General features: G+C 43.6%; 1 protein-coding gene across 1 annotated transcript in view; it reads right to left on the reverse strand.

Moving 5' to 3' along the window:
- The window catches only part of LOC147693360 (transient receptor potential cation channel subfamily M member 2-like), a 374,197-nt gene that overhangs the window by 266,707 nt on the left and 80,811 nt on the right, over positions 1-26,679 (reverse strand). Inside the window, exon 4 of the mRNA XM_086933683.1 lies at positions 9,953-10,122. Within this exon, the coding sequence (XP_086789809.1) occupies positions 9,953-10,122 (170 nt within the window). The remainder of the gene's footprint in view (positions 1-9,952; positions 10,123-26,679) is intronic.

Below are 26,679 nucleotides of genomic sequence, written 5' to 3' on the forward strand. Positions count from 1 at the left end.
GTGTATGTGTGCATGTGAATGGTACAGTACATTGCAAACTATGGGTTCCATTTTAGGAGAACCAGGCCTGCATGGTGAAAGATGAGAGATAGAGGAATCCCTCCCTGCCAGAATTTTATTTTGCTGCATTCCTATGGTCTGGGTGGGACACACTGGAGAAAGGAGAGCTGGGATTCCTCTGTACACTTCAGCAGGTGCTCTTTCATTCAGAGAGAAGTCACCGTGAAGGGGCCTGGGAACAGCTCAGGAAGGAGATGGAGCTAAGAGAATGATAAAGAGTAGGTCTAGGGTCCTGGGCTAACCTTTTGATGCACACAACACTGTGGCTGACATCCAGGTGTGAACTCTAGTCACTTCCATGGCCTGTGCCGTGGGGCTCTCAGCTTTGGAGTCTCTCCTGCAGTGACAGACGGCTTTCAAGAGGAAGGGAGGACAGAGAAGTGGGCACTTCCACCGCAAGCAGACCCACAACATAAACCGAAAAGACTCAGACTCTAAATCGCATTTGATGTATGGAAATGAACTATAAGATGGGGAGCTCGAGACCACATACATTGTCAACTTTCAAGCAGCTAGTCGAGATATGCAAGGAGAAGGAGCTCTGCAAGACTATTACCTGTGTCCATAGGCTCCAAGTCCTGCTAATCTCCCTGCTGGGCAAGGAGCCATCACCCAGGGAAGCCATGATCACCTGCCCAGGCCCCTTAAACATGAGTGCCTGCCTGCTTGCAAAGACCAGCACAGCCTGTGAGGAGGAGGAGAGCAGTGAAGAGAGCAAGGTCCAGTGGGGAATCCCCATATGCTAGGAGAGTCAACCATGGACAGATTGCCATGTAGAGTGTGCCGTGGCCCTTGTGCAGTGAAGAGCGGGCGACCTTGAATGCCACGAGGGACCATGGAGCAGGCATCTGCCGCGCCAATCCGGTTGATGCTTGTGTGCAGTAGAGGTATGGTGACCACGTATGCCATGGAGGGTCACCAAAACAAGCAAGAAGTGCAACCTGTCAAAGAGCATTGCCTAAGGAGCCAGGCCATCATGGGTCCTCATAGGCACCTACACCAGGATATGAGATGAGCATCAGCAACCTCTCAGCACCTTCTCTCTACCAAGGGATGGACCAAAAGATTTACCCTGGCAGTAGGAGCCGTGAGGAGCCTCTGGTCATTGCGTATGTGAGGAAACTTGGGTATCGCTAAATACAGCCCTCCTAGTAAGGTCAAAACACAGTTCTGAGAAAATCAGAACTGTGACCATAAGGTCCCACTGAACCAATTTTCAGTGTGGCAAAAAAGTCTGATGAGGGTAAACCTGATTTACCTGCTCACCCTGGGTGCGATCTTCCTGGGCAAGCCTCAGTGTCTTGTCACCATCTTACGGATGCTAAAAAAATGTCTAAGTTCCACTTTTCTCTAATTACTGGGAATGTTCCCTCTGGGCCAGGCCTTCAGCCCCAACTAACAGGTGTCTTCCCAGCTAGGCCTTCCTCAGGGTCCAGTCCTCTGAGGTCAGCTGGGTCCTCTTGGGGTCAGGTGTCCTTCTGCTTCTTGTGTCCCCGAAGCAGGCACATAGGAGCCCAACCACTTGATCCCTTGAGAGCAGTGCCCGTCAATGGGTGCAGCCAGGAATAGGGATTCCGTGAGTCCTCTTCTTCCAGCAGTATTCAGAGAAGAATTCTTCCAGTTGGACTTTCTTCATCAGGTGGGGTCCTCCCGGATCCAGGAATGTTCTGAAGAAGAGGCTGATGATATGCCATATTTATCTTGTGCACTAGCGAGTGATTGAAGAATTTATACCACAATATCTTAAGTATTTTTCCACAGTCCCATCCCCTTCTTTTACAGCGCTCCCTCTTTCCCTTACTGTAAAATTACCCAGGTGCCCCTGTTTCAAGATGACACAACCCATCTGCCATCAGGCAGACCTTTCTTCACCTCCTTCGTCACTCCCCTATTTAGGTGAGATCTGCTACCATGACAGTGACAAAATTGGTTCTCTTCCATACTATGACTGAAGCTGGGAATCTAGGAGAGTCCTGCAAATTTTATTTATTTATTTATTTATGTGTCTTATAAAGCGCACTGTCACCTTGCAGGAATCCTGGCGCCGGTGGCTCAAAGAGGGCAGAAGTGTCAGACAGAACAGGGCAGAATGGGCAAGTTACACATACTAAGGAAACAGCCAGGTTTTCACCTTTTTTCTGAATGGGAGAAGCTCCTTGATTTGCCTGAATTCGCACGGGAGCAAATTCCAGAGCTTGGCCGCGGCCACCTCAAAAGAGCTACCCCCTGATCTATCTTCCTAAACTTAGGCACTCTGACCAACCTAGCCACTGAGGAACGAAGTAGCCTGGTTGGGGAATACCACGCAAATTTGGATTGCAGGGGTAGAGGGCCTATTCCGTGTAAGGCCTTGAAAACGAGGCAGAGGGCCTTGAATTGTACCCTCTGTCTCACAGGGAGCCAGTGCAGCTTTGCCAAGGCCGCCTGCCCAAGTGCTCTCCTAGGAAGCCCCAGAACCAACATAGCAGCCGCTGACTGCAGTCTTTGCAGCCAATCCAAAAGGAAGCCAGGGGACTCCAGTAGCAAGGCATTACAGTAGTCCAGCCTACTGAGGATCATACACCTTGCCACCTGGGCACGCGCCTGAGATGGTAATAATGGCATGATCTTCCGCAAAGTCCGCAAAATAGCAAAACAGCAGGAGGTCGTCATTTTGACGTGTGTCTCCATGCTGAGCTTCTGATCAAGCATGACTCCTAGGTTGCGAACTGATTCCACTGGCTACACTTTCGTCTCTGTCTCAGGAGGCCAAAAATTCTCTGGAAATGGCCGGGAGATCTTATTCCCAGTGCTAAAGAGCACCTCCGTCTTCCCAGCGTTAAACTGGAGGGAATTGTTCTTTAGCCAGCATGATGTATCACGCAGGCAATTGTGGAATACCCCCACAGGTGTAGATTCCTCTCCCTCAAAGGAGAGGATCATCTGCGTGTCGTCAGCGTAGTTTATTATTTTAATTTTGTAGGCTTTAATAAGTGAGATCAGAGGTCTTAAATATAAGTTAAAAAGAATGGGACTAATTGTTGATCCCTGTGGCACCCCGTGTGAGACATTGGAAAAAGCCGATTGGAAGGGAGGCAGGGACACCGCCCGCTGTCTGTCCTGCAGGAATGGCCGAAACCACCTCAGAGCGCTACCTCCCACCCCAGCATCACTTAAGCGGCCCAACAGGATCTCATGGTTAACCGTATCAAAGGCGGCAGACATTTCAAGCAGGATCAACACCGCTGCTTGTCCCCTGTCTGCACGCCTTTGAAGCTCGTCCACGGCAGTGACCAATGCTGTTTCAGTCCCATGAGCCGGCCGGAAGCCAATTTGATCTTCCTCTAATAAGTGTTGCTGTTCCAGGTGTTTGGAGAGAGTTAGACTGACCCAGCGCTCCACAATTTTGGTAGGGAAAGGTAGCAGGGAAATGGGTCTGTAGTTCTTGGAACAAACCGGATCTAAAGAAGGCTTCTTCAGCAGGGGAGATATCACCGCCTGCTTCCACTGGGCTGGAACCGTACCCGTGGCAAAAGATTGATTGCAAATCAGGCGGAGAGTGGGAAATAATTCCTCCTCAAACTCCTTCCAGATCTTATGTGGCACCGGATCCAAAGAAGAACCAGAAGAGATCCCCCTTGCCAGCCCGCTAAATGCTTCTTCCGTAAGTAGCGGGAACTCTAATAGAGCTTCACCCAACGACCAACCCTGCTCGTTGGTCTTGTCTGCCAGTGCCCCATGACCCGTGGCCAATGGACAGTCAGTCATAGAGGAGTCCTCCAAGTCCTCAATAATTAGCTCGATTTTCTCCTTAAAGAATTTGGCAGGATTCTCACAAGGTTCCAGAGACGGAACAATTGAGTTCTTAGAACACTCAGGGCTAGTAAGACTGTTTAGTATATTAAAAATGCTCCTAGAACTATTGGTAGCATTACAGATCACGGAAGAGTAGTAGTCAGCCTTAGATTTCCTAATCTGATTCTTGTATTCTAAGATTTTAAGCTTCCACTGCATCCTATAAGATTCCTCATATTCGCGCCTCCAGTATCTCTCCGCTTGTTTACAACCACGCTTCAGGTTCCTCAGCGTGTCGTTAAACCAAGGGGCAGAGATTTTCCCCTTGCAACTTCGAACTTTAAGGGGGGCATGAGAATCCAGCACCTCCGTAATCTTAGTGCAGAGTGAGGCATAGTTGTCCTCAGTTTGCTTATCCAAAGCAAAACAATCTCCCACTTCAAACACCATGCCGGAGGACTTCAGTCGGGCAAGAGCAGGAGAAGCCCTCCGTGGTACCTTCGAGTCAAAAGAGGTAGTGCTAAAGCTTCCATTTGTTCTGCCATCTCTTCCTGTCCATTCCTAGATAGATGATTTCTGCTAAGTGATCAGCAGTTAATACCATTGACCTTTCCTAGGTACAGAGGCAAGCCATAGCCCTCTGAGCCAGAGTTATTAACTCTCCCAGCCAATAATGTGTATTCCAGCTCTGGAAGGTTTGGCCCAGGAAACACAAAGTACATTTCTTAAAAGCTACTTTTTCACTTAGGTTATTGAATCCTATTTTGAAAATTAAATTATAAGTAACTTTCTAAATTTGTATTCCCATCAAGCCCTGTTTAGGCAAAGCTTGCACTGTGAGAGCACACTGGTCCCATTTTTAGGATGCATTATTTTTAATATTTTTGTCAGATATGCGGGTGGTGGAAATACACACTACAACCCACTCATGACTCTTAACTTCCAAGTGGAGGAACATATTTTTGTGGGCCATTTTTTGTAGTTAAATCGACAAATTGGGTGAAAACTGTTTTACCAATACCTTTTTAGAGCCACAGCACATGCTCTATGGCACTGAATAGCAGTCTCACTGAGCACAGAGTCATAATACCACTTAACACCAGCAGAGATAGCTACCGAAACAAGGAGAAAATCTGGGGCGACCATGGAGAATATAGAGATTTCAAAAAGAGCCTTTTTGGCTAGTTATGAGTGAAGATATTGTAATGCATGCAACTCTAGACCCGAGTCAGACTTCAGATGCACTTACAACTTTGGATTTCTAGTTCTATTCTTTGAACCCTGTGTAAATATGGACAACTGAGCTGAAAGAGAGAGCTCTCTGGCATAGACCCAATTTGCACTGCCCTAGCAGCCTTGCTTTGCTGTGTGGCAGAGAAACAGCCCTTCTTTGGGAGACCCTGGGAGTTCAACACTGTACATAGCCATGAGGGATCCTGAGACAAGTAGGAAGCACTGTACACCTGAACAGGTTTACACAGGATTATGAAATGGTCTTTGCATTGAAAATATAATTATCTAGAGTAATAACGTTGCAAAGAACTACATAATTTTTCATAGCTTCAGGATTTGGGGTCCAGTTATAGAGCAAGGATCAATCAATGTGGGAACAGGGGGAGGCTATATAGGACAGAAGGTATGCACAGGGGAGAGTGTTTGCAGCTCACAGGAGTCACCAATTGCCAGAAAATGAATGCTTTAAACTCCTCCCTGAACTGGAAGAAGGAAAGAAACTGCAGGGCAAATCACTCCAGAATTTAACTGAGATGTTAGCTGTCTCGTGCAGAAAATACGTTTGAGCACTGACAAGCATACATCATAACAGGAGCATGAAACTTCACATCCAAATTTATGGGAGGATGGGAGGGATATGTGCCTGGGCCGAAGAACAGACTTGGCTTTTCTTCTTACTTTTATGAGACCAGAAGAAGTGTTCTGACTAAAGTTTGCTGACGTTTGCACAGGGATCGGAAGTTTAAATTATGTGATGATCATCACAGCGCTATTGTTGTTCCCTGACACATCTTGCCACGTTAAAACTCCAGAAATGTATCTGGGGAAAAACACATGGACAAAAATGCAGAATTTGGTGGATTCCATCAGTACTCTATAATCCATGTATTCCATCATTACGTTATAAACCATGTATTCCATCAGTAATCTATAATCTATGAATTCCATCATTACTCTATAATCATTAGATTCCATCAGTACTCTATAATCCATGGATTCCATCAGTACCATGGATTCCATCAGTACCATGGATTCAAGCAGTACTCTATAATCCATGTATTCCATCATTACGTTATAAACCATGTATTCCATCAGTAATCTATAATCTATGAATTCCATCATTACTCTATAATCATTAGATTCCATCAGTACTCTATAATCCATGGATTCCATCAGTTCCTTATAATCAATGGATTCCATCAGTACCATGGATTCCATCAGTACCATGGATTCGAGCAGTACTCTATAATCCATGGATTCCATCTGTACTCTATAATCCATTGATTCCATCAGTCCGCTATAATCCATGGATTCCATCAGTACTCTATAATCCATGGATTCCAACAGTACTCTATATTCCATGGATTCCATCAGTACGCTATAATCCATGGATTCCATCAGTACTCTATAAACCACGGCTTCCACCAGTACTCTATAATTCATGGATTCCATCAGTACGCTATAGTCCCTGGATTCCATCAGTACTCTATAAACCACGGCTTCCACCAGTACTCTCTAATCCATGGATCCATCAGCATGCTATAATCCATGGATTCCATCAGTACTCTATAAACCACAGCTTCCACCAGTACTCTATAACTCATGGATTCCATCAGTAAACTATAATCCATGGATTCCATCGGTACTCTATAATCCATGGATTCCATCAGTACTATACAATTCATGGATCCATCAGCACGCTATAATCCATGGATTCCATCAGTACTCCATAAACCACGGCTCCCACCAGTACTCTACAATTCATGGATTCCATCAGTACGCTATAATTCATGGATTCCATCAGTACTCTATAATCCATGGATTCCATCAGTACTCTATAATTCATGGATTCCAACAGTACACTATAATTATAGAATTATAGAGTACTGGTGGAAGCCTGGTTTATAGAGTACTGATGGAATCCATGGGTTATAGAGTACTCTATAAACCAGGCTTCCACCAGTAATAATTCATGGATCCCATCAGTACGCTATAATCCATGGATTCCATCAGTACTCTATAAACCACGGCTTCCACCAGTACGCTATAATCCATGGATTCCACCTGAACTCTATAATTCATGGATTCCATCAGTACTCTATAATCCAAGGATTCCATCAGTACTCTATAATCCATGGATTCCTTCAGTACTCTATAAACCAGGCTTCCACCAGTATTCTATAATTCATGGATTTCATCAGTACGCTATAATCCATGGATTCCATCAGTACTCTATAATCCATGGAGTCCATCAGTATCTGGTCTGATCAAGTGAATACATGCATAAAGTACCAACATAGGCCACCTTGTGACTTTGTTTGGCTTATACTGAACACCAGCTAAGCCACCCTAGTGGGAAGGGACACAGAGTACAAAATGCCTGAACTGTATGTTTCCTGTTGCCAGTCTGACTGGTATTTTCTCTGACTGTCCCTCACTTTCTTCTAGCTACCTGTAGACAGATACCGGGAAACGCACTCCTGTACCGGCGAATCACCGTTATGACTGGCATAAACAACACTCAGTATGAGTATGGGTATTAGTACTGCAGGAGCATTCTTTTGCATACTCTTAGATGCCTCTGTGTATCGGTCTGAAAAAGTCAAAATTCCTATTAGTGCAAGGAGGGCACAGTCCTTTCTATTTAATTGGTTTATATATGAATATTTCAATTTTTCAATATAGATGTTTTAGGATAAATTCACAAAGGCATGTAAGAGACGTAAAAGAGTACTGCAGGAGTACTACAGAGGTACTCTGTTATGTACTCTACTAGGCCTTTGTGATTCGGCCCCCTTGGGTTTAATACCTGCCATTGCTGGGATTAACAGAGTAAAATGACCACCTCTTGGTGAGTCAGACTGAAGAGTATTTTTAGTCAAACCTGACAGTATATAAGACACATTCCACTCAATTTGGGGCCACCTTCAAATAATTAGCAGCATTTTCAGTCCTAAATGAAGTTTTTGCTGGCGTCCAGCTCTACCTAGCTTTACTCAGGATTTGTTTATGCTTGACCTCTCAGCAGCTTTGGACACGGTGGAACATACTATATTGGTTGGCCATGTCAATATGGCAGGATTGCAGGGTATTGCTGGAGCGTGGGTGACTTTATTTCTTAAAGATCAAGTCCAGTCTGTCCACCTTCCACCGTTTAGCTCTGACAAGGTTCAACTCAACTGCAGAGAGCCACAGGGTTCCTCCATATCTCCTCATTTATTTAATCTCTACATCCGCCCATTGGTCCTCTGTCTCCAGGAGCAAATGGTGAAGGTATACAACTCCGCTGACGATATGCAGCTGATTTTTACCATTGACAACACCAGGGTATCTTTGTATGTTTCCAAAATACCATGATCTTTATTAGAGACGGGATGAATGGCCACCAACTGAAGTTGAATTCAGACAAAACTGAAATTGTGGTTAGGAGGAACAAATGACATTAATGGAATCCTTCATTTTGGCCCTTGGAGCTGGGACCCTCCCCCATGCCCAACAAACTGTGAAAACTCTTGGAATCATTATTGATGAAGACCTATCCGTGAAACATCAGAAAGGAGAAGTGACCTCTGCTTGCTTTTTCCAACTCAGGAAGATAATGAAAAGCAGTAGATACTTCACGGTGGAAGCTATTATCCATATGCTGAAGGCGTTAGTGACATCTAGGCTTGCTGATGCTAACGCACTCTATCTGGGACTCCCCTCTGGCCTCAACAATAGGTTGCAATGTCCAAAATCTGGCAGCCCGGTTGGATTTCTGTTAGCCGAGACACGGTCACACTAAACCTATTATGACAAAGTTACACTGGCTCCTGGTGGCTCAGAGAACTATCTTTAAAACAGCATGCATTGTTTTAAAATCACTTCACAGCAAAAGGTCTATTTTCGTATCGTCCAGAAACCAACATTACACCCCAAATCACCATCTCAGATCCGCCCATCAGAATTTACTCCCAGTCCCAAGAAGTAAACAAAGAGGCTAGGAGGGGTTCATTTCTCTGCATTGGTCACTTACATTTGGAATACTCTTTCCCAGACATTAGATCATCCACTAATTGCATGGGCTTCAGAAAGCTTTTGAAAACCTGGCTTTTCGGACAAGCCTTTGAGTAATTAATTCTGAATTACAGCTATTGCCTTTATTACCTTAGAGCCTAGAGATCTAATGGTTTATAATTTCCCTATAACATAATATAACCCAATTTAATAAAAGTTGCAAATACTTTTTAGAACTGTAAACGTCTGGCTGTTAATATACCATATGTCTCTACAGTTTGTTTCTCACAGTAGGGAAGTGTGGTATATACGAGGCCATTGATCTCTCGAGGTGCACAACTACTTTGTTTCTTTATGTGTGAATTACAAAAGGCAAATCGAAAAACAGAAATGGCCCTCGACGACTTTCCTTCACACTCCACAAATTCATGGTTGCAAATGGCCAAAGCAATGAAGAGGGCCTCTGAGCTGGGGAAGATGTTGCTAGTTTTATGTTGCCAGGCTAAACCAGAAAACACACATTTCCACTATGGCAGAAGTAAGGTACTCTCCACTAATCAGAAGATTTTCCTGCCGGGGACCACAGAGAGAAGTCAAACTTTTGTAATAGTTCTTTCCTCAAGACTTTACTTCCATCACAAAGGACAAAGGGTATCATTCAAGACTCCTGTGCTTCAGACAAAGAGATTTAGATGTCACAGGGGTGAATGAGGTGTGTACAAGTCAACAGATATTGCTGCAGGAACCCTCTGGTTAAAGTTAGCAATGGGTGCCTGTCTGTAGAGGTGGGTCACACTCCTCCCAAGGACACTGAGGTAAGGAATGGGACCAGGAAAGGTGGAGAGGAGGTAATACTTGGAGCTGTTACCACTTACCATCGCCCACTCACCTCTTCCTTCTCCAAGTTGTCGCGGTTGTGCAGGACCCCCCATGGAGCGATGCCAAGAACCACAATCTCTCTGTTGATGAAGCTCCGACTGCTCCTGGCGAAGTCCCTCACCGCCTCGCCGACATGTTTCATCACACCTGCATGGGTCCCGCCTGTGATGATCCAGGCCCCTGCAAACCAATCAAGCTTAGAATCTGAGAGGGAAGAGGAACTGGTGGAGGTGAACTCTCTCATGGAAGCTACAGGTCCAAGCAAGGGAGGCATGTTTGTGTTAAAGCACTGATATGGCCCCAGAGTCACTCATGTCTCAACATATGTGTAAAGATGAGGCTGAGACAGGAACTGCAGTTAGGATATTTATTCAGGAGAGAAGAGAGCCGTCCAGCATGAAGGACAGGAAGGGCAGCTGCAACTGCCAAACAGGGAACACAGGAGGAGAATGCACAGTACAAGAAGAACCCACTGGTGACATCATGGAGTTCCAACAAGTATTGCGTAATAACAAGTATTGCATAATACAGATCACCACACACCTCCCCCCTTTCTAAAAAAAACAAGATAAAACTACAATGAATAGTAAATCATACATAGTCACGAAATCTGTTGGGTTTAACAATCAACCTAGAGCTTTTCCTTAAACCATTGTCAACTTGGATATTGGGGGTAGGAACAATTGCACGAGAAGCACGAGAGGGATCTCTGGCAACGCGGGAGGTGCTCCACCAATTTCCATTTGACAATTTGACAGCATTTTTGCGAACTTCCACAACTTGTTGGGAATCAAGGAACTTTGAAAGACCTTTTTTAACAGAGACAGGGTTCTTAATCTTAACCCAGTCACCAGCATGAATACTATGAAAAGACCTCTTAACATGCTCCATGTCACAAGGCAGAGAACTGGAAGATTTCTTGTTGGCACAATCCCATGCCAGTTCCAAGTCGCAACCTTTGTGGAGACTTTTGACCATCCAAAAGGGAAAAGCTTGGGAAGAAGCTTTCCTTCCTCTCATCAACTCAAAGGGGGAGAAGCCTGTAGCAACATGTGGGGAAATTCTATAAGACCATACAAGATCTTTTACAGCTTGGAAAATACAGCTATTGGAATTGAAGGCGGCCTGCACACATTCAACAATAACTCTATTGAACCTCTCGGTTTTGCCATTGCTCTGAGGGTGATACAAGGGAGTTCTAGTGTGTTTGATGCAACAATTGTTCAAAAAAACACTCATTTCCATGGAAGTAAACTGAACCCCATTGTCGGTAAGGATTTCTTCTGGACAACCCTCCCTCAGAAAAATTTTAGTCAGGCAATCAATAACACTCTTTGAATTGGGGATATTGATAGGTTCAACCTCAACCCACCTGGAGAGATGATCGACGAGGACCAAGAAATACTTGGAAGTGTTGGGAAGGACATGGAATGGACCCAGAAAGTCCAGGCCAATTTTTTGCCAAGCTCTGTTGGGTGGAGGAACAACAGAATCACAAACACCTTCTAAAACAAGGACTTTATCGCTGGTGTTACAGCGTGTGCAAAGTTTGACGGCATCTACAATTTGATTATCCATTCTTGGCCACCAGAAATTTGATCTGACATTTCTTTTGGTGATGGTGGCACCCAGATGACCAGAATGAGCATCAGCAATAATTTTTTCCCGGTAAACAGAGGGAGGAATGAATTTATTGCCCCTAACAATTTTGCCACTTTCCAAGGAAAGTTCGGAATTGATTTTCCAATAAATTTGAAGCTCAGGGGAAAGGGATTTTTCCTTGGGCCAACCTTTCTGTATGAAAGAGACAACATTCTTAAGTACAGTATCATTCTCAACAGCATTAACCCAATCATTCTCAGCAAAAGAAATGGAAATTTGTGAAATGTTGGCCACAAAACACTCTTCAATTTCTGTTTCCCACTCATTTTCGTTAGGTTCTTGTATGGGTAACCTGGAAAGACAGTCAGCACGTTTGTTTTTGCCCCCAGGAATGTAAACAACTTTGAAGTTGTATTCCAAAAGTTTAGTGGAGAGTCTAGCCAACCGTGCGGTTGTGCGCTTGACATTTCTGCCGGAAAGAATGTCGACAAGAGGTCGGTGGTCAGTTTGAAGAACAAATGGTCTGCCCCATAAGTAAGATTTAAACTTTTCAACACTCCATGCGCAGGCCAGCAGTTCTTTTTCAATAACAGAATATTTGCGCTCGACAGGACGAAGAGTCCTGGAGGCAAACCCCACAGTAAATTCTTTACCAAAGGCTAGTTGTGAGAGGACAGCTCCTAGGCCATATTCACAGGCGTCAACAGTCACAAAAGTTTCTCTGTTGCCGTTGAAGGGCTGAAGAGCAGGAGCCTTGGTGATGTGTTCTTTGATGAGCTGGAAACCTTTCTCACACTCATCAGACCAGCTGAAGGTGGCACCTTTTTTGAGTAAAAGTCTAAAACACTCAGTGGTCTTGGCGTAGTCTCTCATGAATTTGGAGTAGAACTCACAGAGACAGAGGAAGGACAGAAGCTGCTCTTTGTTAGAGGGAGCAGGGGCGTCAATGATACTCTTAACTAGACCTGGCCTGGGCTTAATACCACATTCCGAGATGGTATGACCAAGGTATTCTACTTCTCTAGTTTTGAACACACATTTGCTCTTTTGTAGGGTAACACCTCTTTTTTCCAAGATGTTGAAAACTTGGTCAATGACTAAATTATGTTCGTGTTCTGTTTGGGTGAAGATAAGGATGTCATCCTGGAAGACGACAACATTAGAGAGTTCCTCAAACATTTCAGACATAATGCGCTGAAAAACAGCGGCGGCAGACGCCAACCCAAAGGGAAGGCGACGAAACTGAAAAACCCCATCAGGAGTTACAAAAGCGGTGAGATGCCGAGAGAGTGGGTGTAACTCAATCTGGTGGTAAGCCGCCTTTAAATCAAGTTTAGAAAACCAAGTAGACGAACCTACTTTAGCTATCAAATCCTCAATGCGAGGAAGGGGAAAACCATCGACCCAGATAGCTTCATTGAGACTGCGTAAGTCCACACACATCCTGAGATCACCAGACCTTTTTCTGGCAAGAACAATGGGAGAAAGCCATAATGTGGATTCTACCTTTTCAATGATTTCTTGCTCGCATAGCGACTTAAGATGTTTGGACAAGTCTTCTCTGATACTGAGGGGAACGTTCCTTAGCTTGTGTTTGATTGGGGAAACACCATCTTTGACCTTGATAAAGTGTTGAAAGTTAGTGATCTTGCCTAAGCGATCTTCAAAAATTTTTCCATATTTGTGCTCCCAAATTTCACTATTGAAAATGTTGCAGATGGGGGAAGATGCAGGAGAAGAAAGATTGCACCCTTCAATGAATACAGGATTGGGTAGGCCAGGTTTAATGGTGACACCAAATTCAGCCTGATGTATAAGCCCTAGAACATTGATACCACGTTTGGCAACATAGACTTTCCCTTTAATGGACTTGCCAAAGATGGAAATTTCAGCCAAGAAATAACCTAAAAGGTTGATTCTGCTTCCTTCAAAGGCCACAGAAAGGACATCAGGAGGAAGTAGACATTTATTTTGCCAAAAGTGAGAATACATTTCATAGGAAACAATGGTGATGCGAGCACCGGTGTCTACCAGTAGTAAGATATGGTGACTGTCAATGGTGGCATCAACTTCAGGATCAGGGACGAGAAAGGTACGGCTGATGGTGTCATTATCTTTCACTACAACAACATATTCCTGATTGGTCACATCACATTCAGAATGATCAGTAGAGAACTCAAGGGGATTTGAGTCTTGGAAGGAATCATTTTCACACATGACGCTGCGTACATTACCTCTTCTTCCTCTCATGCAGACCCTTGAAAAATGACCATTCTTCCCACATTGGGTGCATTGTTGATTGGCAGCAGGACAATTTTTAAAGTTGGAAGCATGATAAGAAGAGCCACATCTATAACAGAAAGTACTTTGGTTAAATTGTCTATTAGGAGTGAAGGGTCTTCTAAAACTGGTGTTTCCCATTCTTTTGAAATAGCCACGAGAGTCACGAGGAGTTGAAATGGGGGACTTGATGGGAAAGGGCACCTTGGTGGAAACAGCACTAGAAATGGAGGTATTGGAAAGAGAAACTTCCAATTGTTTTGAATCTTCTAAAGATGTTTCGATACTTTTGTCTATATCGATTGCCTTGTCAAGAGAGGGATCTTTGCAGGACAAAAGTTTCCCTTGGATTTGTTTGCAGGAGCAACGAGCAACAAGCTGGTCTCTGATAAGCTGAGAAGTGAAATTGTCAAATTCGCATTTAGATGCAAGAATTTTTAAAGCTGTAACAAAAGTATCAATGCTTTCTTCGGGCTTCTGAGCTCTAGTGAAAAATTTATAACGGTGTACAACCATATTTTTAGTTTTAACAAAATACTTGTCTAACTTAGCTATGGCTATTTCAAATTCATCAGGAGTTTCGCCAGTAGGTGGAACATAGACCGGTAGATGGTCAAAAACATTTTGCCCCTCAACGCCAAGATGATAATACATTAGACTTTTTTTCCTTTCTGCACGGTATCTAAGACCATCAATTGCCCCTAAATAGGCCATAAAGGATCTCAACCAAAGTTTCCATTCTAGAGGAGGATCTCCAGAAGTCTGAAGAAAAGGGGCAGGAGGAGATACATTTTGCATTGCGAGATCTTCTATTTTTCCTTTAAGTTGAAGGAATAAAATACAAAAAGGGGAACAATAAAATAACAGAGGAGAGAAAAAGAGAAAAAAAAAAATTGTTGTTGTAAATATGGTAGTTCAGATGCGTGCAGTAGCTGTGCACGTCAGCGTGTAGATAAAATACGTGCGGCAGCTGTGCACGTCAGCGTGTAGATAAAATACGTGCGGTAGCTGTGCACGTCAGCGTGTAGATAAAATGCGTGCGATAGCTGTGCACATCAGCGTGTAGATAAAATGCCTGCAGCAGCTGTGCGCATCAGCGTGTGGATAATAAATGTTTCGGTGTGCTGGTGCTGAAAATATGTTCAGGTCATGAAATAGGCTGTGCACATCAGCGTGAGAATGTAGGTTAACTTCCTTGTAGAATAGTTAAGCTGTGTGCTTGAATTGCGCACGTTAGCGTAGAAAAGTATTTAAAGCTGTGCACATCAGCGTGTAAAGAGCTGTGTGCGTCGGTTGTGCGATGAGACAAAAGGTGATGAAGATAAGAATGAAACACGAAGCTCTTATGACGTAATGTCTTTGAAAGTCATAAGGAACGTCGAGATAACGTGGTGACTGGCACAAAAAGCGTCTTGCTGGTTGCTAGGGAAACAATGATGTTTTGCCTTGCGTGCTGGCGCTGAACGAACGTGCAGTTCTGGTTGCTGGGGAAACCAAATGCGCGCTGGCATGGGGCGTCTCGCAGGTCGCGTGTTAGCGCTGAATGGATGAGAAGTTCCACAACGTCATCATTCAGTGGCGGAGCTTGGGGGTGAGAGAACAAGCAGCGAGAACGAACGCAGTGTCGGGCAAAAACACAGACAGCACTTGGAGGTGGTCGGAAGGCACAGGCACACGGGCAGGCAACGGAGGTAACGGGGAAAAGTCACACGTAGTGCTGGGAGGAGTGCTGATAGCGCGAGGCAGTTGAACAGTGCGTAAGGAAGTGCGCTAGACAGGTTTAATTGGAGCGCAGAACGAGGCAAAGAGTAGAAGGATGGCTGCGACGGCTCTCTAGGATGGCGGTTGAAGATAAAATGGGAAAGAGTACTCACAATGAAGTAGATTGTAGATGTAGGAAATGTTCAGAAGTTCAAACCGTTTCGTTTGGAGATGATCTGTGAGTGGATCCAACAGCTGAGGAACAGCTGACCATCCTCGTCGTCAGTGTAAAGATGAGGCTGAGACAGGAACTGCAGTTAGGATATTTATTCAGGAGAGAAGAGAGCCGTCCAGCATGAAGGACAGGAAGGGCAGCTGCAACTGCCAAACAGGGAACACAGGAGGAGAATGCACAGTACAAGAAGAACCCACTGGTGACATCATGGAGTTCCAACAAGTATTGCGTAATAACAAGTATTGCATAATACAGATCACCACAATATGCTCTTGGAATCATACAATCTAGCCCAGTTGGCATGCCATGAGTCCAACTAGTATTCTCAGTTATTGCTCGCTCTTTACTCACACATCCTATGTGGTCTCCAGATTTACCCATGCTTGACCAGTCCTGTGGTCTCCACTTCTGCCACTAGCCTTGAGATTGTTTTTATAATTTCTGTCCCTTCTACTTCTGTAGACTGCTCCACACGTTTACTACTATGTTCGTTAAATAAGTAGGCGCTTCTGTAATATCCTAACACTCTCTGTCAAGGTGCTAGATTGTCACCCTATGTTCTGAGACTGTTTTTGGATCTTGCCGGTGCTTAGTCTCTTTAGGAACGTGAACCCTTTATTACACCCACTCTCTATCTTCAGTGTAATCAGAGTTAAATGTTGGAGTCTCTCCTGCCAGGATGTGCGACTTAAATCAATGACCACTTTGGAAGCCAGTCCATTGGCTGTCTCCTGTCCTCATATTGCAAGAGATGCTGCCCTTAAATTGTTTTGGTGCTACAAGACTAGGGGATTGCATCCATGTTATGTGGCATTTCTGACTTTGGAAAAGGTTGAGTGACAGAGGTTTGAACGCTTCATTCTAACCAGGAAAGTTGAAATGTGTGCCCTGCATGCCACACGTGCAGAAGCTGTCACAAATGACCTTTGGCCAGTTAGCCTCAATGCAGGTGTACATGTGTGCCTGTGTGACTTGTGTGTATCTGCTTGCTGTCTCCTTACCTGGCTGAGTCAATGTGTCTTGCTTGTGTGTATCGATTTCTATATATAGGCTTTGCATGTTCATAGGACTCCTTGTGTGTTTTTTGGATCTATGACAGAATATCGAAAGACAGAAAATCGACCTACACAAACATTGATGCTGCAATATCGAAGGCAAGTATATCAACATCCTATCTACAACATGGTAAGTACAAAAATATCGAAACAAAAATATAGATGTTAAAAATATCGTTATTAAAAATATAGTTTTTTATCTGTTAATAATAATGTGTAAAATAAAGTAAATAATACTTACAAATAAAATAAACATAGTTAAAAATATTTAATAATGTTTACAATTAAAAAATAATACATATATAATAATAATACATTAATTAAGCATAAACGTAAAATATATAATATATTTTTACTTAATAATAAGTTTTAATAATTATTGTAATTACTTATAAATTATTTAAAAATACTATAAATTACAAATACATCTACACACATAAAATATTAACATAAAAAGTAAATAATTGTATTTAATAAATTAGAAATATATATATATACTTTCAATATTTTTAAAATTAATTAAATACTACATTATTTAAAATAATATAAAAAATATTAAATAGAAAAATAAATAAAACGACTATTTAAAGTCCCAAAAAAATGCAATAATGAAAACATTGGATAGCGTAGGACGTAAAATTACTATTCCCACTCCAAAAAATGCAACAGTAGAGAAAGTGTTAAATAGAGTGGGGGTAAAAATAACATAACATAACATAACATAACATAAGTAAAAATTACTATCCACACTCCAGAGAGTGCAACAGTAGGGAAAGCGTTGGACAGCATAGGGGTAAAAATTACTATTCCCTCTCCAGAGAGTGCAACAGTAGGGAAAGCATTGGATAGCGGGCGGGTAAAAATTACTATTCCCATTCCAGAGAGTGCAACAGTAGAGAAAGAGTTGGATAGCGTAGAGGTAAAAATTACTATTCCCAATCCAAAGAGTACGACAGTGGGGAAAGCGTTAATTAAGCGCAAGGGTAAAAATTACTATTCCCACTCCAGAGAGTGCAACATTAAGGAAAGTGTTGGATAGTGGGTGGGTAAAAATTACTATTCCCGCTCAAGTGAGTGCAACAGTAGGGAAAGCGTTGGATAGCGGGTGGGTAAAAATTACTATTCCAACTCCAGAGAGTGAAACAGTAGGTAAAGCTTTGGATAGCGTAGGGGTAATATTACTATTCCCACTCCAGAGAGTGCAACAGTAGAGAAAGAGTTGGATAGCGTAAGGGTAAAAATTACTATTCCCACTCCAGTGAGTGCAACAGTAGGGAAAGTGTTGGCTAGCGTAGGGGTAAAAATTACTATTCCCACTCCAAAGAGTGCAACAGTAGGGAAAGTGTTGGACAGACGGTGGGTAAACCTTACTATTCCCACTCCCGTGAGTGCAACAGTAGGGAAAGCGTTGGATAGCATAGGGGTACAAATTACTATTCCAACTCCAGAGGGTGTAACAGTAGGGAAAGCGTTGGAAAGTGTAGGGGTAAAAATTACTATTCCAACTCCAGAGGGAGCAACAGTAGGGAAAGCGTTGGATTGCGTAGGGGTAAAAATTACTATTCCAAATAGAGAGGGTGCAACAGTAGGGAAAGCGTTGGATAGCGTAGGGGTAACAATTACTATTCCAACTCCAAAGGGGGAAACAGTAGGGAAAGTGTTGGATAGCGTAGGGGTAAAAATTACTATTCCAACTCCAGAGGGTGCAACAGTAGGGAAAGCGTTGGAAAACGTAGAGGTAAAAATTACTATTCCAACTCCAGCGGGTGCTACAGTAGGGAAAGCATTGGATAGCGTACAGGTAAAAATTACTATTCCAACTCCAGGGAGTGAAACAGAAAGGAAAACGTTGGATAGCATAGAATTTAAATATAACATACTCATAAACAAATGTATATTTAAAATAATGAATATTTGAATTTTACATAAATCTGCATCATTTACAAACAATTAATAATAATTAAAAGCAATTACAATTGAATAATTACTTAACAATAAATTAACAATCAATACCAAAAAATAATAATTAATAAATATTAGTCACCAAATAATAAATAATAAACAATCAAATATTTTTCATTGCAAAAAATATTAATTATTTAAAATTAATTCACAATGAAAAATTATTGAATAATACCATTATTTTTCCTACCAAATAATACTTTTTATGAAACATAGATTACCAATTAATTAAAAATAATTTCCAATTAATGAAAAGTAATTACCAATTAAAAATATTTATTGCCAATTAACAAAATAATTTACGTAAAAAATTAATTATCAATTAATAAAATTAATTAACAATTAATAACATTAATTACCAATTAAAAAATTAATTAGCAATTAAAATATGTAATTGCCAATTAATAACTAATTATAAATAAAATAATTATCCATAACAATAAATACATATAAATCATTAATTAATTACAATTAAATTACTTCCCACCCAATTCCCCTATAAACCCACAACCCTCTACAGATATAAAAACAAAAATTAATTAAAATTAATTCATAATTCATAAAAATTAATATTTGATTTAATATATTTAAATCACTTCGCACCCTATTCCCCTATAAACCCACAACCCGCTGCAGTACTAAAACATAAAATTTACTTAAAAATAACATTATTAATATATAAAAATAGTACACATATAATTTTAAACAATTAAAATACTTAACAAAAACATATTACATATACATAATAAAAAACATAACACTAATACAAATATCGATATTAGTAACATCAAAATTAGTTACATCGATATATATGCTATCAATATTACTAACTTCAATATTACTTACATCGATATAAAAAAAAACGATATTATTTACCTTAGGGTCGATATTCTGTCCAAGGATATTCTTGACCTCAATATTCTATACCTGCGATTTTTCCAACTCGATAGTTTTGTAGGTCTATATATATGAACTCGTTATTTAGACTGTGCAAAGTGATTTTTATGTCCATGGATTTCTATAGATAGCCTTGCATGTTCACAAGCCTCCGTGTGGGTTTTCTATGTTCATGGATTTCTATAGATATGCTTTGCAAATTCATAAGCCTCCATGTGTATTTTATGTGCGCCTGAATTTTTATAGATAGGCGTTTGCATGTTCACGAGCCTCCGTGTGTGTTTTCTATGTGCGTGGATTTATATAGATAGGCTATGCATGTGCACAAGCCTCCATGTGTGTTTTCCATGTGCGTTGATTTCTATAGATAGGCCGTGCGTGTGCATGAGCCTCTGCATGTATTTTCTATGTGCGTGGGTTTCTATAGATAGGCTTTGCATGTGCACAAGCCTCCGTGTGTATTTTCTATGTGCGTGGATTTCTATAGATAGGCTTTGCATGTGCACGAGCCTCCGCGTGTATTTTCTATGTGCGTGGATTTATATAGATAGGCTTAGCATGTTCACGAGGCTCTGTGTGTGTTTTCTATGTGCATGGATTTCTATAGATAAGCTTTGCAAATTCATAAGCCTCCGTGTGTGTTATATGTGTGCCTGTATTTCTATAGCTAGGCTTTGCGCGTGCACGAGCCTCCGTGTGTATTTTTTATGTGCGTGGATTTCTATAGATAGGCTTTGCATGTTCACAAGCCTTCGTGTTTGTTTTTTATGTGCGTGGATTTCTATAGATAGGCTTTGCATGTGCACGAGCCTCCGCGTGTATTTTCTATGTGAGTGGATTTCTATAGATAGGCTTTAAATGTGCACGAGCCTCTGCGTTTATTTTCTATGTGCGTGGATTTCTATAGATAGGCTTTGCATGTGCACGAGCCTCCGCTTGTATTTTCTATGTGAGTGGATTTCTATAGATAGTCTTTAAATGTGCACGAGCCTCCGCGTGTATTTTCTATGAGCGTGTATTTCTTTGGCTAGGCTTTGCATGTGCATGAGCCACTGCGTGTATTTTCTATGTGAGTGGATTTTCATAGATGGGCTTTAAATGTGCACGATCCTCCGCGTGTATTTTCTATGTGCGTGTATTTCTATAGATAGGCTTTGCATGTTCACGAGCCTCCGTGAGTGTTTTCTATGTGCATGGAATTCAATAGATAAGCTTTGTGAATTCATAAGCCACTGTTTGTGTTTTATGTGGGCCTGGATTTCTATAGCTAGGCTTTGCGTGTGCATGAGCCTCAGCGTGTATTTTTTATGTGCGTGGATTTCTATAGATAGGCTTTGCATGTTCACAAGCCTCCGTGTGTATTTTCTATGTGTGTGGATTTCTATGGAAAGGCTTTGCATGTGCACGAGCCTCCGCTTGTATTTTCTATGTGCGTGGATTTCTATAGATAGGTTTTGTGTGTGTGATGGAGCGAGGTGGAGAAACAACATTTTCTATACCCCTCGTGAAGTTACTTTCTCATAACAGTAACATGATCTAATCGAGTGGTTTTGAAAATGAATCAACAATGAATAGAATGCCCGCAAGTACACCTGGGATACTAATTTGCTCATGCTGCAAACTATAATCGACTAACTAAGTGATGTTGTTACGTTCAGAACTAATGCAGCAGCTATAACTAACCAAAAGCGGCATGAAAATGCTTTTTGTCTGTCTATTTGTGGCATAAAAGATGAAGAATGTTGAGTAAATTATGCATATATGTTGATTTATCTGCTAGGTAATAACTGACAGGGATAGCTTAGTATGGGGGGGTAAACAGAAGGGTTATAATTCAATAATTAACGTTTTAATTGTGTTTGTTTCGATAATAGTTCCCGTTCTGGCCCGTGCGGCCTAGAATAAAATGGACGTTTCTGTGACTCCGAGATTGAAGCGCTGTACGCATGCGCATGGTGAAATGAACCGCAGACGAGTATGAGCTGCTGTGCCTGTACAGAATGGGTCAAGGTTCCTTGTACCCTGAAAGTCCAGCTGAGAGCAAACAAAATGGACATCCGTGCTGAGCGTGAGAAAGAATGCAAGAATTGCAAACTAAAGGACACAAGTGAAATGGACATAAGGGAAGACAAAGACCATTTTCATTGAGCTGAAATTAAACAATAAAATGATGAGATTATGCTCATCCACCCCTTGGATTGACCAATCAGAACTGTTAAAGACACTGATAGTTACTTTTGTAGATAGATTAAGTAGGTAAAATGATATAAAAGAGTGTGCTCGGACTTAAGAAAAAACTCTCTTCTTCGATTTCTATCTTTGTATCCTGACATGCAGCCGGAATACTGAATTTTCCTGAGGCGTAAGAACTTTGAAATTTCTGAACTTTAACTTTTCTTAAATGAGTACGGAGTCTTTAGATGAGGTGAATAGCTAGAGAGAATAGGGAGATGAACTTTGGGAACTATTACGTCCTTAGCTAATATTTGTGTCCTATAAATTCAATAATAATGTTCTTATTTCTAAGCTTTTGAATTAAATGAATATAAATGTTTGAGCTAAATTCTCTTTCTTGAGTCTATTTCCGAAAAAAATGAATAAATGAAGTGTATAAATACCGGACATGCTACAAGATTTTCTTAAAATAAAAATTAGATAAATGGAGAATTAAGTTGTTCTTGTTTATCCTTAGCCTAATTTTTACTAGCAGATCCATTCACAAATAATGGTGGTGTGTCTGAATAAATTGTCTAGTTGATTAAACCATGGTAAAAACAATTTAAACTGCAGGTGTACATATTATAAATATTTAGTTTAATTTAGACACTCCGCTATGATCCAGCAGCTCTCCTTTGAGTCTCACCAATCCATAAAGTAGAGAGAAAGTGTGTATAAGTGGCTCGCAGTGTTATGGGCCCCACTGACGAATAAATGCGTGATTAAGTACTTCAAGGAAAGGTGATGAGATTTTAGAAGATATTTCCCGAGTAGCGCTGCATCATGTGCACAAGCCTCTGCATGTGTTTTCCATGTGCATGGATTTCTGTAGATAGGCTTTGCATGTGCATAAACTTTGTGTGTGTTTTCTATATGCATTGCATGGATTTCTTTAGATTCTGTAGAAAATAGATTGTCCATTTTCTGCCCACTTTATTCATTTCAACTGCACAAATATAGATAAACCCCCCCTGAAGCACACTCTGTACTGAAAGCGGGGTGAGGAGGTGTGGGGCGGTGCAGCATTGTTGAGGGGTGGGGAGGTGCAGCAGTGTTGAGGGGTGGGGCGGTGCAGCAGTGTTGGCGGGTGGGGAGATGCAGCAGTGTGGACGGGTGGGGAGGTGCAGAAGTGTTGAGGTGTGGGGTGGTGCAGCAGTGTTGAGGGGTGGGGTGGTGCAGCAGTGTTGATGGGTGGGGAGGTGCAGCAGTGTTGACGGGTGGGGAGGTGCAGCAGTGTTGACCGGTGGGGAGGTTCAACCGTGTTGGCGGGTGGGGAGGTGCAGCATTGTTGAGGGGTGGGGAGGTGCAGCAGTGTTGAGGTGTGGGGCAGTGCAGCAGTGTTGACGGGTGGAGCGGTGCAGCAGTGTTGATGGGTGAGGAGATTCAGCAGTGTTAACGGGTGGGGATGTGCAGCATTATTGGTGGGTCGAGAGGTTCAGATGTGTTGACGGGTGGGGCAGTATTGATGGGTGGGGAGGTTCAGCAGTGTTGACGGGTGGGGCAGTGCAGCAGTGTTGACGGGTGGGGAGGCGCAGCAGTGCTGACGGGTTGGGAGGTTCAGCAGTGTTGACGGGTGGGGAGGTGCAGCAATGTTGACGGTGGGGAGGTTCAGCAGTGTTGAGGGGTGGTGAGGTGCAGCAGTGTTTACGGGTGGGGAGGTGCAGCAGTGTTGACTGGTTGGGAGGTGCAGCAGTGTTGACGGGTGGGGAGGTGCAGCAGTGTTGACAGGTGGGGAGGTGCAGCAGTGTTGGCGGATGGGGAGGTGCGCAAGTGCTGACGGGTGGGGAGATGCGCCAGTGTTGATGGGTGGGGAGGTGCAGCAGTGTTGACAAGTGGGGAGGTGCAGCAGTGTTGCCGGGTGGGGAGGTGCAGCAGTGTTGACGGGTGGGGAGGTGCCACAGTGTTGATGGGTGGGGAGCTGCAGCAGTGTTGATCGGTGGGGAGTTGCAGCAGTGTTGGCAGGTAGGGAGGTGCAGCAGTGTTGGTGGGTGGGGAGGTGCACCAGTGTTTATGGGTGGGGAGGTAGAGCAGTGTTGATGGGTGGGGAGCTTCTGCATTGTTGATGGGTGGGGAGGTGCAGCAGTGTTGACTGGTGGGGAGGTGCAGCAGTGTTGGAGGGTGTGGAGGTGCAGCAGTGTTGGTGGGTGGGGAGGTGCAGCAGTGGTGATGGGTGGGGAGCTGCAGCAGTGTTTATAGGTGGGGAGGTGCAGCAGTGTTGATGGGTAGGGAGGTGCAGCAGTGTTGGTGGGTGGGGAGGTACAGCAGTGTTGGTGGGTGGGGAGGTGCAGCAGTGTTGACCAGTGAGGAGGTGCAGCAGTGTTGACCAGTGGGGAGGTGCACCAGTGTTGATGGGTGGGGAGGTGCAGCAGTGTTGACTGGTGGGGAGATGCAGCAGTGTTGACGAGTGGGGAGGTGCAGCACTGTTGATGAGTGGGGAGGTGCAGCAGTGTTGGCTGGTGGGGAGCTTCTGCATTGTTGACTGGTGGGGAGGTGCAGCAGTGTTGACGGGTGGGGAGATGCAGAAGTGTTTACGGGTGGGGAGGTGTAGCAGTGTTGACGGGTGGGGAGGTGCACCAGTGTTGACAGGTCGGGAGGTGCAGCAGTGTTGACGGGTGCGGTGGTGCAGCAGTGTTTACGGGTGGGGAGGTGTAGCAGTGTTGACGGGTGGGGAGGTGAAGCATTGTTGACGGATGGGGAGGTGCTGCAGAATTGACGGGTGGGGAGCTGCAGCAGTGTTGATGGGTGGGGCGGTGCAGCGGTATTGATGGGTAGGGAGGTACAGCAGTGTTGGTGGGTGGGGAGGCACACATGGAAGGAGGAAAACGCCTATATTAATTGTTTATGTGCACGAAGGTGTCACTTTCTGCACAAAAACAATAATTCCCACAATGCAGACACCCTTGCACCATGGTACAAGGGTGCCTGCATTGGTGCAAGGAAGCCAAAACGGCACCAGCAAAGTGGGAAAGGACAGGAATGCACCGTATATCATAAATACAACACATTCCTGCCCTTTCCTTTTGATGCAGGGCAGCACAGCAATGCGACTTACTGTGCTGCCCTGCAGCAAAAACATGTAAATGGGGCCCTAAGTGTCACAGGATTCCTGTGGGTGCAGGGGCACCTTCCCCTCCCACCTCCTCACTTTCTTTCTGCCCTGATTTACATTCCTGTAAGATATGGCCTAAGGTCTGGTACCCCAAAAACTTAGGGCTTGCCTTGCGTCAAAATAAAAGGGAAGGAATGTGTCGTATCTATGACTTATGGGGCATTCCTGTCCTCTTACACTGCTCTGGTGCATATAGGCTGCCTAGCGTCACACAGGCACCCATGCACCATGGCGTAAGGGTGCCCGCATTGAAATCAGGATGTTTTTGTGCAGGAAGGGACACCTTGCGTCTCGATTTACACTATGGGCCTGATTTTGATGTCGGTCGGAAAGGCTCCAACCAGCATTCAGATTGTCCGAATCCGTGTCGGCTCTGACCGACTCGGAAACACTTCCGACCGATTACGATGGTAAGTAACCGTTCGGTCCTCCCGACTCGGTTCCGACCGGCATTTAGAGGAACCGAGTCAGTTGGAGCAGACTCTATGGACTTCGTTTCTGACTGACAGATTACGAGGTCAGATTCAGATAGCCTTTACTCGGTTTGTCTGGCACAGATCGGCTGTTGGAATCTGACCTTGGGTTCCGTAGTAGGCCCCCCTTCACCCGGAGGCCTCCAGTTGGGGGCCATGGGGTTTACCCATGGAACCCTCTTTGCAATCATGAACAGTGTGGCAGGCACTATGGTGTGCCTGCTACAGGGTGCACGGTTTTCCGCAACCATCCTTTTCTCCTGGGGGAGCCTGTGTTTCCGGTCGGAACACAGGGTCCCATTGAAGGCAATGAGAGTTCGACCGAATGGTGTTCGGAACCAATGTAATCAGTCGGTCAGATTCCCCAAACTCGAGTCGGTCGGAAACCATTCAGACACTGAATCGGTCAGAATGCTTTCTGACCTACATTGTAATCAGGCCCTATGCTGTAAATCTGGGAAAGTGTCAAACACCATGGGCGTTGAGTGGGAAAACCCACCGCAACGCTAATGGCAAGCCTCCCTGAGATAGTGTGAAGCAACGCAGTGATTTTCGCTGTGTTGCCTTACACTATGTCTACGAGGCCATGTAAAGCAATGCGGGGTGGCTTCCTGTGGCTTCGTAGATATGGGTCTGCCTTGTGCGCCGCCTAAGCTTCAAAAACAGTCATGTTCCCAGCAGGGCACTATTATGTTATGTTATGTTATGTTAATTGGGTTTTGGTATAATATCAAAATTTTCCCCGAAGGGAAATCTCGTGGCTTTAACAGGCAGGAGATGAGAGGGTATTGAGAGAGCAGCTAGTTAGAACAGCCACTTTGTTAGATGTTTTTTAAACAGCTCAGAGTAGTCACTTAATTACCAAGATGCCTTCATCTCCATATATTGTAAACCACTCGAATCACCGGGGTTACTTCTCTCCATATACTCTTTAAAATTGCTCGCACGGAGCGTAGCTACAGCGCGTCTTCTCCTTTCTCCGAGCTGCTGACGGCGGAGATGGTTTCTCTGGCAATCGCTCCCTAGAACGGATTTGGTCATACTTAAGGAGGCAGACTGCCACTATTTTTTCTGCAACTACTGGATCTCTTGGAGTGCTCGATGTCAGAGGTTTTGTGAGAGCACGCTGTGCCCTCCCTTCGCTCCCTTTTCATTTCAACTTAATCAGGAGCTACTCATGAGCTCTAGGAGGAAGTAATTGATCAG

Source organism: Lissotriton vulgaris, chromosome 8 (genome assembly GCF_964263255.1).
Source record: "Lissotriton vulgaris chromosome 8, aLisVul1.2, whole genome shotgun sequence".
NCBI classification, from domain to species: domain Eukaryota; kingdom Metazoa; phylum Chordata; class Amphibia; order Caudata; family Salamandridae; genus Lissotriton; species Lissotriton vulgaris.